This window comes from Uloborus diversus, chromosome 8, assembly GCF_026930045.1.
Source record: "Uloborus diversus isolate 005 chromosome 8, Udiv.v.3.1, whole genome shotgun sequence".
Lineage (NCBI taxonomy): Eukaryota > Metazoa > Arthropoda > Arachnida > Araneae > Uloboridae > Uloborus > Uloborus diversus.
In genome coordinates, this window is record NC_072738.1 from 34,751,168 (window position 1) to 34,767,212 (window position 16,045).

The 16,045-nt window shown below is 32.7% G+C and overlaps 1 protein-coding gene across 1 annotated transcript in view; it reads right to left on the reverse strand.

Annotated features, from left to right (window-relative positions):
* LOC129228303 (WW domain-binding protein 2-like) overlaps nt 1–10,849 on the reverse strand; it is a 63,954-nt gene extending 53,105 nt beyond the window's left edge. Inside the window, exon 1 of the mRNA XM_054862978.1 lies at nt 10,595–10,849. Within this exon, the coding sequence (XP_054718953.1) occupies nt 10,595–10,650 (56 nt within the window). The 5' untranslated portion in view covers nt 10,651–10,849. The remainder of the gene's footprint in view (nt 1–10,594) is intronic.
* Between the last annotated feature and the right edge of the window lie 5,196 nt (nt 10,850–16,045).

Below are 16,045 nucleotides of genomic sequence, written 5' to 3' on the forward strand. Positions count from 1 at the left end.
AACACATTAGTATTTCTTTTCCTAATTAAAACAAAATATTTTAATCATAGAACTCATTCATAAACTCTGAGAATATTTATCCCTTTTAAAAATATTCAGAGTGACAAATAGGAGTGTATTGGTATTTTACAATAACAAATAACTAGCAGTTATCAGTAATTAGCATGATCGTCAATGAAGTCTATTTAAGTAGCGATTTAATGACAAATAGTTAATAGTCTGTTTGAGGTAAGAACCTGGGTGCCCTCCGAAAAAAAATCCTGGCTACGCCACTGCTAATTGCTGACGAAAAACATGGGGTTCCACGAAAAAAATGAACATTAAAAAGGATTCCATTAATGAAATAAATTAAGAAACACTGCTCTATATCATCGTTTCCCAACCGGTGGTACGCGAACTTCTAGGGACTCGCAAAAATTGTAAATGGCAGAATTTTGATTCAAGCTGTTTTTTTTTCATCATTTATTCATTTGTCTCTCGCAAGGAGTGGATTTTTACAATTTTCATTGAGTGCCGAAGAACTTTTGGATATAATGTAGATGAATATAAAAGCAAAAAATGTTTCAGTTTTCTTAGTAGCTTTTGATTAGAAAATTCGATTGAATTTGATAGCAACATTACATTGAGCTTATGCGAATGCCTGCTTTACGATTTAAGTGGGACAAGCATAGCAATGCCTAGAAGTGCAATCTCGCTGCTGTCTGTTGCAGTATTTTTCACGTTATCGAGACTACATTTTCCTTTGAACTTTTATTGATGAAAAAGATAAGAAATGGTTGGCAACCCAAAAACAATAGAGGAACAAGGGCGCCCATATGCAAAATTGTAAGGGGGGGCTCAGATATTTTCCCCATGGTTTGGCTGAGTATTTTCCCCGTGGAAACCAATTTCAGGACAGATTAGAGTCTTTAAAATTTGAAATTTTTAGCAACTTATTAACTACTGGAGAAGAAATGTTTTTACATTTTTAAAAAGAGAAAAGTACTAAAAGCAAGAAAGCTCTAATTTCTAAGGGGGGAGGGCTTGCGCCCCCTTACCCCCCCCCTATATGGGCGCCCAACTTGTACAGGAAGTGTGAAAATATGTATTCAGTGAAGAAATATTTTCTAGTTGAAGCTAGTATGATTATGGAAAATTGCAGTCACATGATTAATGTGCACAGTATATTCCAACCAAACAGATAGACCCATAGTCCTTTACAAAAAGATATAAATTTTAAAAATATTTAAAGAATAAATTTTATTTTTTATTGCAAGAAAAAAGATCATATCGTTAAACTGAGGATTTTCTAAACGGTATTTTTTAAATTTTCTTTAACTGACATCTGATCAGAGTTGCAAATAAATATACTGTGACACAAGAAAATTAAATGCTGAATTGAAAGTCAAGCTAAAACTGTCAGATGTTTGAGTCAAACTTTGAGCTCTTTCAATCCACAACTATCCCATAAAGAGTTTTTCTAAGTTGACTGAAGCTTCCCAAACAAAAATCACTGGGTTTGTTCTTTGTTGAATTTGTTTTGCATTCATTTTTTAGCCATCATTTTAGTTTGTAGAAATCTATGTTTCTACATTTTGCTGCTTGTTTTTGTTTTGTTGATGAACAATTCAGCAACATCAAACTGAAACACTTTTCCCAATTTTTATTGAATGTTTGGCTTTTTTTTCCCCTATTTTTATATGTATTTGCTTGTTACTTATTACATTAAACCCCCTATTATCGGCGGTTGGTTTATCTGCGGTTTGGATTATCCGCAGGTCTTTTTACTTTTTAAAAAAAGTCTTTAAATTTTTTTAAAACTTATAATTATGTTATTATTCATTTTTAGCTTTTACTAGGGGGGAGCATTGTCGAAGTTTTTTAAATTTCAAATTGAACCCTCCCCCTTATCTCATTAGAAACGTTTTACTGATCACAAAATTAGTATTATTTTTTATGTATCATCAAAATTGAGTAAACTCTTGCCTTTTACTTGTTTTGTACGGTATGCCATTACATTGGGTGACAGGCGAATGAAATCAATATCCATTATTTTTTATTCTATAAATATTTTCTCAACAAAAATATCTTTTACTGATGGACTTAATTTGGGACATACAAAATTTATTTTACTTGCTTCAGCCATGGGTGGAAGCACAATACTTCCTGTTTTAATCCTTCTGTTCTGTTCTGAAATGCAGTCAGTTTGCTCATATCAGTTAAAAAAAACATCAGCTCTAGTAGCATTAAGCATAAAAGTCTTTTTAACTCAAATGTAATGAAGGCATTCCTGATCAATATTTACCAAGGGGTTGTTTTAATAAAAAATTGATTAAAAAGAATTAAAGATTGAGTAGATAAGATTGTTTTTATTCAAAGTATTTATTTCAACAAATGTAAGCTCTCTTATAGGTGTAAACATACTTTCAATACAAATTACAGTATATATTAGTTAAATTAATATTTAATAAATTACATTGAGGTACAAAATTGTTAAGTTTATTTAATAAAAATGGAAAATAAGATTTTTGTACACTTTTATAGAGGATATGATGTGTTAGAAAAAGTATGTTAACAGCTCCTAAGGTACCAGCAATACATGCAATGTATTTTCTGTCCATTTCACCCCATCTGAATTATTTGGAATATTTTTATCAACAAAGAAGAGAACACCAATTTTTATAGTTCTCTATTTTATAGATGGAATTTCCAATAAATAAGCCTGATACTATACAATTAAAGCAGGGGTGTTTATGATCAAAAAGTTTTGGGCTGCTGCAACACATTCTAAGACTAAAAAATTATTTTAAAAAAAAATGGTTTTTATCAATGATTTTTGTATGCATATTTGAAGAATTTTTCCGGGGAAAGGGGCAGTGGCGGATCACCGCATAGGCGCATGAGGCGATAGCTGGGGCCTCCAGAAAGCAGGGGGCCTCGGAGCTGCGAAGTGGCCTATCCTCAAAACCAAAATTTTTTATTTTGAGGATTTGCCGCTGAAAGCTACAATTTTGAGTGGAAAATGCTCAAAACTCATGAAAATTGATATTTAATCATGAATTTTAGGTGCGGGCTGATTTGAGGCTTAGGGGGCCCCTGGCTTCAGGTGCCTTTGTTTGGATTTTCCTCTTTCTTCCCATAATTTCAGCATAAAATTGTGTTTGTAAATGCTCGACAAAATTATTCTGATAAAATGCACAGTTTGTTTTGCTAGCAGGCCCAGATCTGCGTACCCGCAAACCCCGCAGTGCAGGGGGGGGGGACACGACCTGAAAGGGCCCAATGTCCCAAGAAATTGAGAAAAAACCCCAAAAAACTAGCACTAAGTTCTTATTAATTGTACGAATGTACACTGCTGGCCTCTGGGGAGTGTCCCTACAGAGTTTTTGCAAGGGGCCCCAAATTTTATAGATCCTGGCCTGCTTCCTAGAAGAACTTTTCCGGTTCTAAGTAGTTCTTTGACCACCTACCAGTCGGCTTCGTCTGAGTAAGGAGTATGCATCTTGTTTTAAAAAAGCACTATTGATATACACATGAAGATATCTGCTTTGAATAGTCATATAGCTACGAAGGGTCGAGAGTTGGTAGAGAGCGGTGAGTTCCCCCCCCCCCCCTTCCCAAAAAAATGATAACCAGTCGTCATTTTTGTTTCAGTATTATATCAGTCCTCAAAATATACCAGCCGTCATTTGTGCGATTATGCCCGAGTCGGTGTTTATCTAAATAAGGGGAGCCGGCAGCAGGATTTACAACATGGAGTGTAATAAAACTCGACCTGTTGGAATGGTCACTTTTCTTGACGAACAATTATATTGCCTTTCCTTATCTAGAATGCTGAAGGGAGAAGAGACAGATCTGTGAGGGGTCCAGATCGAAGTCGTTTTCACACTCCGGGCACAGCTGTGATTTCTTTCTTTACTTTTTGCTAAGTTTCCCACTTTCTCACCAGTGACCAACCCGTCCCGTAACAAGATAGTTTTATGACGTATTTAACTAAATAAGTCTTTTGAAAAGGGCGGGAATTTTTTCTTTTCTTTCTTTCGTTCTTTCTTTTTTTTTTTTTTGAGGAAGAACGAAGAATCTATGTTATTCGTTGTTTTGATTCACTTGTCCTCGTGAACGTGCTTTTGCTCTGTGTCTTCAATCAACGACAAGACCAATCCTTTTGAGATAAGTTTAATATGTTTTAATAACTATTTAATTTTTTGAATTATGCTGCAATCTTGGTGTTGAATGATAAATTTTGAAATATAATATGCTACAATTAAAGTGGCACAAAGGTATTGCTTTTGAAAAAAATAATATACTGTTAATTCTTCTTTAAATTATATTTCCATTACGGAGAAAAGAACTATTTGTCAATTCATTACAAATACGCTTTATAAAATTACTATAAAAATTTTAAATGCCTCTGCAGCGAAAGTAGTTGATTTTGAGTGTTCTCCTTCTTTCACTGGTGCCGTTTGTTTGTAATATATTTTACAATTTCAACTTCATTAAGACTGATTTACTTATTAAAGACAAACGTTTTATATTAAAATTGTTGTTAGGGCAAACTAAACCTGATAGCGTCGTAATGCAATAATTAAGATCTGCGTAGCTTTCTTAATGCTGCCAGGTTAGGTCCTCCCCAACTATTGAAGTGTTTCAGTTTTATTTTCAGGAGTGTACATTAACACTTGCCATGTACTAAAGAGCATGTTTCACTGCTTCAAAAAGAAAAAAAAAATGATGCTAATGATAAAAGAAAAAAAAACATAGGCTTTAAGATTTGCTTGAACACTTCTGAAGAATCAGGATTTTCAAACATTAAAGGAAAATAAATTATGAATTTTGAATTTCAGAAGTATATAAATATTTCGGGAAAAGTAAAAATATGAGAGTAAGAATTTCACTTGGATTCATCATAGTTGCGAACTCATTATAGTTTTCTCCTCATCACCCATTTCTTAGCGTACGCCTTAGGATTACCATCCGGGGGGCTCCGAAGGCCGATGATCTCTTTGAATTTCAGGAAATGCTGGAGCAAGCAAGGACGTAGCCAAGGGGGGGGGGGGGATCCACGGGGTCTGGACCCCCCCCCCCTTCCCGAAAGACCACTGTCTGCTTTTTCTCGGTTGTTGCACCTCATGTCAACAAAAATTTTCCAAAGAGCGAAATTTTAAGAAAACCCGGTATTTTCCCCTTAAATATTCCCATTAACCTGCATTTTCCAAGTAATCCATAAAACAGTTTTCGTTTTCCGATTTTCTTTTATTGTGAACTTTTTATTAATAGGAATTATATCACTCATTTTCAAAGCATCAGAACAGAGGAAGCTTATGTGATGGAATTTTTCTATCCATGTATGAAAACTTAGTATGGGATAACTTTTAGTTTAATGTTAATTTTATAAACTGACAATAATTTCTTTGCCACTTAATGTAAAATTTTTGTTAACTAATTTTTTGTATAAATGTTCTATCAATTTCAATTATTTAATTAATTTTAGTTAATTATCATACTTTAATAATTAGTTTTAATTGGATTTATTTTTTAAAGCAAATATTAGCTAATAATTTTGCTTTAGCATGCCTCCTCTTTTGAACTTCGTGCAACCTTGGACCCCCCCCCCCCCTTAACAAAGTTCTAGCTACGTGCCTGAAGCAAGGGTCCCCGAACAAACTTTTTCTTTAATATCATAAACAAATTAAGTTTTTAAACTACACTTAGAAAATATTTAATTGGTATAGCCCCTGAATATAAAATATTACTAAAGTTTTTAGGACCATAATTTTGAAAAAAAAAATTCACGGAAGAGCCCAGCACCTCTTTCCCGTAAAATTTTTTATCATGTAAATTTTGTCTGCAATTGCGTTTTTGAAACTTCAATTTCGAAATTGGGAAGGGAGGAGGGGCAGAGAATTGATTTCGATCTATTTTTTTAAAAAAAATGATTGGGGACACTCCCTGGGCTCCATCCCATACCCCTAACGTTAAATGGCATATAATCGCGTTTTTAAGGCTTTAATTTCTACTACTTTCCGTTGAGACAACTGCATCTTTTTGTCTCCAAACATCAGCAAAGAAAGTCAAAAATGGCGTTTTTAAACCAACAAGTTTCAAATTTTTTCCGGGGGAGAACCCCCTGACCCCCCTTTCCTTGTCATATCTGAAGTTTTCTCTCTCTCTCTTTTTTTTTCTTTTGCTACGTGCCTCACTCTCCTTGGACTTTTTTCTGATGGCGCCACTGAATTATACTTGCATTTTGGAAAACTGGGGAAAGCTGCGATTTTGCTAAATGTCCAGAATTGTTTTAAAATTCCTAAAATTTCGAGTTTTGTCCTAAAATGTCTATAATGTTCACACTATATTCCCAACTTGTGCAGAAAAATGAAACTTCGTAGACCTTAAGAAAAATTTTTTTTAAAGAAAGAGAGAAAAACATTTGCTGCTGCTACTTTTTTTTTTTCCTAAAGAAAGGCGGAGGGGGGGTGGGGAATGCAGTTAACAAAAACAAATGTTCAATATAAAACTGTTTTATCTATGCTTTCTAAATCTTGGAATCATTCCTCTTCTACAAAAAACCTATAAAATAAAATAAGAACTCAAATGTAAGCACTTGGTTCAAAAAGTATATTTAAAACAATAGTTAAATGGTTTGTCCCCAGGTGTACTGGGAAGTAATATTTATTTTTATATTGCTTATCTTGGGTTGTAGTATGAGCATTACTTGCTCTTTGAATACAAAGAGTCAGTTTGCTTTGTGTTTCTGTTCAGTGAAGTTGGATAATTTCTTGCACATATAATTTTTAAATTTAGTCACTGACTTTTTGTTTTCAACATGTGAATAGTAATTTGTTTTATTAAAATGCCATGGGAAACGAAATTCTCTTCCTTGTGGTTGAAAAAGCATGCAGAAATAGATGCAAAATTAGCACATGGTGCCATGCAGAAAGGGATGAATTTAAAGCATTTTATTTTCACAGGTATTGTCTCATGCTGATGCGGCGAGACATAAGAGGTTGACAAGTAGCTTGAAAAATCAAACTCTATTTTAAATTCCATGTTCTTTGTCTTCTACTGAAAATAAATTGGTTATGATGAAGCGATCCAAAGTTTTTATTTCGAATTCACTTCAAGATAAGATTTCGTAAGCGGAGGTTTCTTATAGTTTTAGTTGTCATAAAAAACAATTTTTCATTTGCATCTTTAAATGATTTATCTGGAATTTACAGGGATATTTTTGATGATTCTGAGATACTAAAAAGTATTAGATTATCTGATAAAAAGAAAAGTATGCAATAAATTTTGGACTTGCACCTTGCACTCTACTTTTAATCCCTCCTTATTAAGGACATTTTTTCAACAACAACAACATAGCAAGTAAAGAAGCAATTGGACATTTGTACATTTATTTTTACTTCACACTGGTCACTGTGTTAAAGAATAAAAGATTGAATGCATTGTATTGTAATTTTCAAGATTGAATTTGAAACGTTTTATCATCCAATGCGAAAATCAAGCTTATAAATTACGTTTAAGTTAAAAAAAAAAAAGTTGATATTTATTGTCCTAAAAATTGCTAAAATTTTTGAAACCACCACTCCGGCCCCTGTAAATGCCAGAAAGCGGGGCTCGGAGGATCTCTACCCCTGTACTGACTACATTACGAACAAATATAGGAGGCAAAATTTTTTACTGTAATGTGTTTTTTTTTTGTTGTTGTTGTTAGAAATGTTTTTTTTTTTAAATTTTAAATAAGAATGTAACTATCCCCCCCAAGAAAAAAGCTTGTTCGTTTATCCAAAAAATAAAAAAAGTTATGATTTCCTGTATTGTTGATATTAGTAAGACTCAATTTTTTTGTTGTGAGGGCCTCGGGATCAGGATGCGCCTAGGGCCTCACAATCCCATGATCCGCCACTGGAAAGGGGGGGGGGGAGGTTGAACTTTCTCACAGTTTCCAAACATTTCACACTGTCTTCAGAAAATTTTACTTGAGTCCACTATCATCTCTAGATTGAAGTCTCAAATAATGCAGACTGAAAATAAAGCATTAAACTTAAAAAAATTGCAGTTACCAAGTAATGCAGAAGTTTAACAGTGAGATGTAGGTATCAAGAACTAAAAGTGAAAAACTGATAATATAAAATACAACCAAGCAATAGAATTAATTGATGTTTGGAAGGCCAGTGATTGTATCCCATCTTCATACCTTACAATTCAAAAGAAATGTGACAAATTGTATAATCATGTAAACAAATGATTGACAAGAAGAATAAAAACAAATGGCACTCTTGGCAAAAGATTTTTTGATATAGTAACACAACAATATAGAATACGAAAGGTATTTGATGAAAAATTTTATATATTGATCACAAAACAAGAATGTTATCCAAAGTAAATGCTGATCGCATTAAGAACCTGGAAAAAGAAAAGAAAAAAAAAAGATTATCAATAATTACGGAATATGTGGGTTTGTTGGGTTTCAGAGAAACTAATAATTGCATATTCATATGACTTTGTGCTTCTTGGTTAATCAATGGAGAAATAAAAAGTTGAAAAAAAATGAAAAAAGAAACGGAGGAACTTAAATAATTTCAAACTTATCTCAAAAACAGATTCTTTCAAATAGTGTACATAACACAGACAATGACACGGTGCAGATAATTGATATATTTAAAAAAAATTGCTTGGCAAAAAAATAAAGAATTAAATATGGGGTATTATTCCTACTAATTGTGAACAAATTGAGGAAATTATAAAGCAAATGACAAATGATGGTGAATAAGTTCTGAAATTACTGGTAAAAATAGTGAAAAATCGTGTAAAAATAGTGAAAGAGGATTAAGTCAAGATACAATTATGAGTAATTTAAAGGTCTTAAATGGTTATCAAGTTAAAGATGTTACTGCAACTGTTGATGATGTTAGAGCTGTATTATATAATATATCTGCAATAAATACAGAGTTATTAGATAACCCACTGCTGCAAAATGTAACTAAGATTAAAATTGTTGCTGCAGTTTGAGACGGAGAGAGGAGTTTTGGCAAGGTTATAGTAAGTAAATTAGGTGAAGACACTGATACATACAGGATGAAATATATAAAAAAAGTTAGGAAAACCTCATTGTATTGAATATGGCCTGTACAGGAAGACATACACAAAACCAAACACAAACAAATCATCATTATTTGCCCCACAATAGATGTTTTAGTACATGTTTCTTCTACATAAACATTATTTTTGCACTAATTAATCATATCTTAATAATGTAGCAGCTACAGACAGAGGCAATGTGTGCTTTAGAATGTGTCATCAAGAACAATGAATATAACTTTATTTCCTTATTGGTGTTAGCAATGTTTTCAAAGCAACACAAAAATGAGAAATTAGAGTTAAAAATTTAAAAAACAACTAGAGTTTGGACAATTTTTGTAATATTCAAAAAAAAATTGCATTTGATATCTTTATATGGCATAATATGATTTTAGTGGGTTCAATTTTAAATTCAGAATTCTCCCCTCCCCATAGCAATGCTCCCCCCCCCCCCAACTTTCACGTATGTAAATTTATTACATTTACCTAATGTTAGTAGATGGAATGTAACAATATTTTTAGCACAAATTTAAATGTATGTGTGAGTGTTATTCATATTTTTTAGCTATTGTATAGAGTAGTATCGTTTTTTTAACTGTCATTTAGATTACCCATGGTTTTTGTTCATCCGCGGTTACCGTGCCACCCTATTAAGCGGATAATCGGGAGTTAACAGTACTTACCGCACAAGGGGTTCACCATCTTCTTTCACATTTTGCAAGTCGAAAAAGGTTAAGAACTGCTGCTCTACATCACAAGAGATGATGAAATGGGAATGTAATTAACAGAAAAATTTAAACTGTATCGTGTTGAATTCTAGATATTAACAGAAGCTAATAAAAACAAACTGCATATTACCATTTTTAGATGAAATTAATAGGCTGTTTTAGTTTGTTTGTTGCACCTAGGGGTTGTTTGTATATGTTGCTTTTTACAAATATTTGACAATCTCCTCCCATTGTCAGGCTATACTACAATAACTTATTGCTGAACAAAAAATTTTATTTCTTGAAAAATGTGATGTCACACACCCCTCCCTTTCCCTCATCACACCTCCCTCAAAGCATGAAATAATTTATAAACGACCCCTAAGGCACTTTCGGCACAAGCAAATTTTTTTCCAACGTTTTGTTACTTCTTAAATTAACAGATCAAACATATTTTACAGATCAAACATATTTTGATTGGCTATTTTCATTAGAAATTCATTACGAAAACAAACCTTCTGATCACCGTACAAGTAAATTTTCATCCCGTAATGCTTTGATAAAAAAGAGCCTGATTTTCGATTCACTTAATGTCCCTCTGCTAAGCTGACGTCTCTTTAAACAGACTCAGCTTTAATGTCGGTGTTCATAACAGCTAAGTTTTACTGCTAAAAAACTCCAATTTGTTGACACTAAGTAATATCTGCATGTATTTACATACACGCTCATAAATATCACTTTGATTTCTGTTTAATTCACTATTAACTTAAATACAAAAGATGGTTAAATGATTAAGTGATAACTGCGCAAGATCAAAACATACTTACATTTCTCCATTATATATCAGCACCCCACCGTTGGCGTGAGCTGTATTCAAAGACATATCATAAGTATTTGAAGTATAACTCTCCTTTAGTATGTTTTATTTTTCAATAAACGGATTAGTTCAGAACGAATGACAGCATATATTACATCACAGTGGGTCATATGAGTGAGTTGTCGTTAACAAAAATCTGCGCTGTTCCCGTCATTTAATCTTCTTCTGAGGTTACAGATAAGAATGTTCTAGATAAACTGATAAAAGTCAAAAGCGAAACTGAAACTAAATAAAACAAATGGAAAATGATTAATAATGCTTTATAATGACAGAGTAATAAAGTTCTTTTTCCCGTAAGGAGTTTTCTCATGCTCTTTTGTATTTTATTGAGTACGCATCAATGGTTGCGCTCGCATACCTCGACCAGTAGCTACCGGTTGGTTGATCACATGACAGCTAATGGTTGCGTTCGACGAGCTCGACCGGTTAGTTAATCACGTGACAGCTAATGATCAAGTGCTCCAATCAACCGCTTAGAATGGTAACCGCTGTGGTAACCAGTTGATCATAGAACGCTTCAGTTAGTAACCAGTTACTTACCGGTCGACCGGTGAGTTTAGTCGAACGCAACCAAAGATGTCAACGGTTAGCTTTATCGAACGCTTTTACAAGTCCATAACCGGTTACTTGCGCAGACCGGTAGATCAACCGGTAGGGCTAAGGCAAGGAGGATGGAAAGGAGCATGGGAAGCCGCCCAAAGCCGCAAACTTGCCGCGCGCACTTATCATAAGTATACCGCGTACAGAGATAGGTAAAGAAGAGGAGAAAGGGAAAAGTCTACCAAAGAAAGCAATGGTATAGAACGTGGAGCACTAGGGAAAACGTTCATAAAAAGAAAGAAAAATGTCGCACTTCTATAATTTTTATTGTCGGAGCGTAAAATATGCTTTACTTATCACATACAATAATGTAAAATACTATATATTTAAGGGGGTCGAGGGTTCTTAATTTTATTCGTTTTTGTTGCAAGTGAATGCAATTTTTCGAATGTAGAGTACTCATTTCTCCCCATTACTACTCGATTTCAGAAACTTAAATCCACTTAATTTATGAAAAAAGTATATCTAAAACAGCGTTTAGTTAGAACTAAGCGCAGTCTTTAAATGTGTACAAACACGTAACATATAAATTATACTTTAAAATGAGGACTCTTTTGATCTTAAATTTTGAACATTGCTTGAAAAAACTACAGAATACACGAAGTACAGAACATGTCTTTATTATGCATAATAATTATTGACACATTGAAAGTAAAACAAATGTATAACAAAAACTTTGATTTCTCAAAAAATACTTTTTAAAATACTCAAAAATTTAAATAATTTTTCTATTACATTTTTCTTTGTCAAGATTCCCTTCATAAAGTTTAAAAAAAAAAAAAAATCTGCCTATTAGTTCACGATTTATATGTTGCTTAAGCCATTTGCACAAATGAGAAATTGTTTCGTGTATATTTGCCCTTTATTTCTGCAGAGGTGCCCACCCCTGTAAAGCCATGGGCACACACACCCCTCAACATTGCGGAGACACTCCCCAAAAGCAAGAGCCCCCTCCCCAAAAATGAGAAAAATACCCCTCAACCCCCCCCCCCCCAAATTTCAATAGCACAGTCTGCGCCACGACTCCCCCCCCCCACGTCCCCTATTGGTGGACACCCCTGATTTCTGGGATTTTAAGGTTTGGATTTAGTTGTTATATATTCGAATGTAATGAATCATTGTGTATCATCACATTAAGAAGCAACTTTAAAGTTTACCTGCATTCAAAAAATCATGATATTGTAATTCACAATTAAAAGCCAAAGTTTTAAATTCCGGAAATAAAGTGCAAATGTATGCGTAAGATATCACACTGCAAATTGATTGAGCATATGTCTTTTTTGATAGGATTGGTCGTTCTGTCAGCAAAAGGTTATTTTTGCTAGAAAAGTGGCAAAAGCTAGAGAAAACCTGAAAAATTGCCAGTTATTAAAAGTTACAAAAGAAAAATACAATGTCGTACGTAATTTAATTGAAGCTTGAATCAACGCAGACAATTGAGGACTTTTACCGTTTCTTCCCCCTCTAAAATCGCTAGTAATGGAGAGAGTAATAAATTCGGATAATTTTTCCGAATAAGCTCTTAATTCCAAAGAAGGGAATTTTTTTTTTCAACTTCTCTGAAAATGTGTAGTTAAGAATTAGAAAAACGTCGTGTGATGGCTGTTGGTTAAAACACACAGTAATATTTCAAACTAAATAAATGAGAAAAGTAACTCCTTTTTTTATTTTCAATGGATATTTTATATAACATTTTATATGCATACAATATTTATTGCAAATTATAAAGAAAAATATAAACTGCTTTGGTTACATTACTTATGTACCTTTTCTTAAGGGCTTGTTTAATATCCTGTTTTTGCCATTATGGTTTACTGATAAATATGTTTCATGAATAACTGTAAGGCATTTCTTCAAAATACACGTAAAATAACATTGTAGTTGTCTTATTTACAGGATAGATTAGTTTTTCAACATTGACAAAACTGTCATTACATTATATCTTTTTAGTCTACCATACCTTTTGGAATTTTTTCCACTAATTTTGTTTTTACTATAATTAACCTTTATTATTGAATCGTCATATTTTTCTTTCATCAACAAAGACGTGTGTACTTTATTTTGAATTCATAACAGTTACTAAAACTTGAAATTAAAATGCTGGAGCACATCAGAAACTCTATAAAAGAGAGAAAGCAAACATCTTGAAAAAAGGTCTTGCAGCACGACATCAGAAACACTGCTGAACCTCATTAACCTGTACAAATATGGAATCCAGGTTGTACAAATTAATGAAAGTACGGTTTAAACAAAATAACCGAAAAATTAAGCCAAGGTACAAAAACAAACTACTGTACTCAGTAAAATTGTGCTTTAAATTCAAGAGAATAAAACATAAAACTGAAGAGAAAATTTTAAAAATGCATAACAAAAATATAAAATATGGCCGACAAAATTTCATTGTTCCATTATATTTACACTTGTCATTACACTAAATGGCATTTTCTTTATATAGTGTACATTTAAATGGCTATCCGGATTAGTCAAAATCCAGTTTAGTAGGGCTTGGATTAGTGAGAGGTTAATGTATTGAATTGTAATTAAAATCCTACTAACATCAGTGGCGGATCCAGCCGATTGCTTTGGGAGGGGCCATCCGAAATATTTAAACAAACTCCCCAGGACCGAATTTAGTTCCATGCCGCCCCTAGGCAAATTTGAAATCTGTCCCCCCCCCCCCCCCAAAAAAAAAGAATCTCTAAAAAATATCCTTGACTCAAAAAAAACGTAAAAAAGTGTTCCCCAGGTTCAAAAACAAACTACTGTACTCAGTAAAATTGTGCTTTAAATTCAAGAGAATAAAACATAAAACTGAAAAGAAAATTTTAAAAATGCATAACAAAAATATAAAATATGGCCGACAAAATTTCATTGTTCCATTATATTTACACTTGTCATTACACTAAATGGCATTTTCTTTATATAGTGTACATTTAAATGGCTATCTGGATTAGTCAAAATCCAGTTTAGTAGGGCTTGGATTAGTGAGAGGTTAATGTATTGAATTGTAATTAAAATCCTACTAACAATTAACATGCTACATAACAATGCGCAGACGCAGACAAGTGCATACGACATCGAACCTTCGTCGTGTAGATATGCAATACGTCATAGAAAAAGGCAAGTAGATGAGTGAACTGGACAAATTTTGGCTAAGTATCGAATTTTATTACATTAACCATTACAAATTGGGAACTGTTTAAATTAACCGGCAAATGTGGTAAATATGGATAAATACCAATTTTACCAATTTTAGTGAGGGATTGTGAACAATCAATGGGGATTGTACAAAATCACCGGATTTATCACATTTATCGTAACATATATACAATATATAGAATTGATTATCCTTTTCCTTGCATTGAAACTCAAAATTTGGTTTAAAAATTTTTATAATACTATTTCAGGATTAAAAAAACAACTTGAAGTTGCTTCATTATCATGAAACCATGGAATTGTTCATTCCATGGTTGATCCAATCATTGGATCAACCATGAAATTCCAAAAAAAAAATATACTGAGTGGGAAGTCAAAACCATTAGAGATTCACCATAAAAAATTTGAACGCTTTCTTAATTATATAAAAAAAAGTAACCATGTCAAGTTTCAATACAATCCGAGATTGGGAATTAGACCACATTTTTTTGACTGACTTTTACATTTTCTCTAAAATAAATTTAAGAAATGAAAATATTACTGAAATAATGAATGAAATAAGCAGATATAAAGTAGTTCATGGTGAAAAAACCTCACATTAAAAATGATTTGAATTATTTGCAGAATGCAAAAATATTGAAATCTCAAATATGGCATGCAATTTTCGGCGAAACACGTGCTTGACATCATTGGCATATTTCCTAAACATACCTTTTCGGCAGATATGGTGAAGGATGAAGATTTGAGAAGGGGGGGGGGGGTTGAAAAAAATAAGAAAACTGGGACCAAACTTCCTCTAATTTTTAAAAAGTTAAGTAAATTTTCAGAAAATTAAGGACTTTTTAAGGGTTTTTTTTTAGGGACCTTAATTTTGCTTCATGAAATTAAGGTTTTTTTAAGGAAGTACGAACCCTGCCCTTCCGTTATGTGTGGGGGGGTTAAAAAAGAGTAACATACAAATTTTAGAAGATAATTAATTGATAAACATTAAATGTAAAAGATGGTAGATGAGGAAGGGGAAAAGAGAGTCGGAAAAGTATTCCCAAAATGTGCCCTTGAGCAAGCAGTTGACTATTAATGAATTTTTCAAAAAATAATGTACTAGTACTGGAAAAAATGACAAAACAAAGATTTCAAACCTCAAGTTATAAGTTACTTTTTCTAATTTTCATACATACTTGTAATTATTAAACTATTTTGTTGTTTATTTAGCTTATTTCAAAAACGTTTTTACCAATAACAATTTTCTTTACACAGCAGATTAATTTTTATTACGTTCTAAGACAAATATTGTTGATTTAGAAAGATAAACAAAAATACCTCCCTTAAGCGAATATTTCTAGGAATTGAAAATAAGCGATTAAGTACATATTTTTTGATTTGGTGCAGAAAACAAACATCGCGTTTCCATAACAGATTTTTCAGTTTGGCTTTCAGTGGAGCACCCCTCTAAACGTTTTTGATTTTTTAGTGCATATAATCCAGGCTATAATTTTGTAAAAGACTGAAATGAATCTTTTACCCTTTTAAAAAATGCAAAAACAAAATATGTAGATTCAGAAGAATTATAAACAAGCAAATAAAAAACAGTTAATGAAGTAAAATATTCTTTATTCAACAAATGTAATTATTACATTTGCACGAA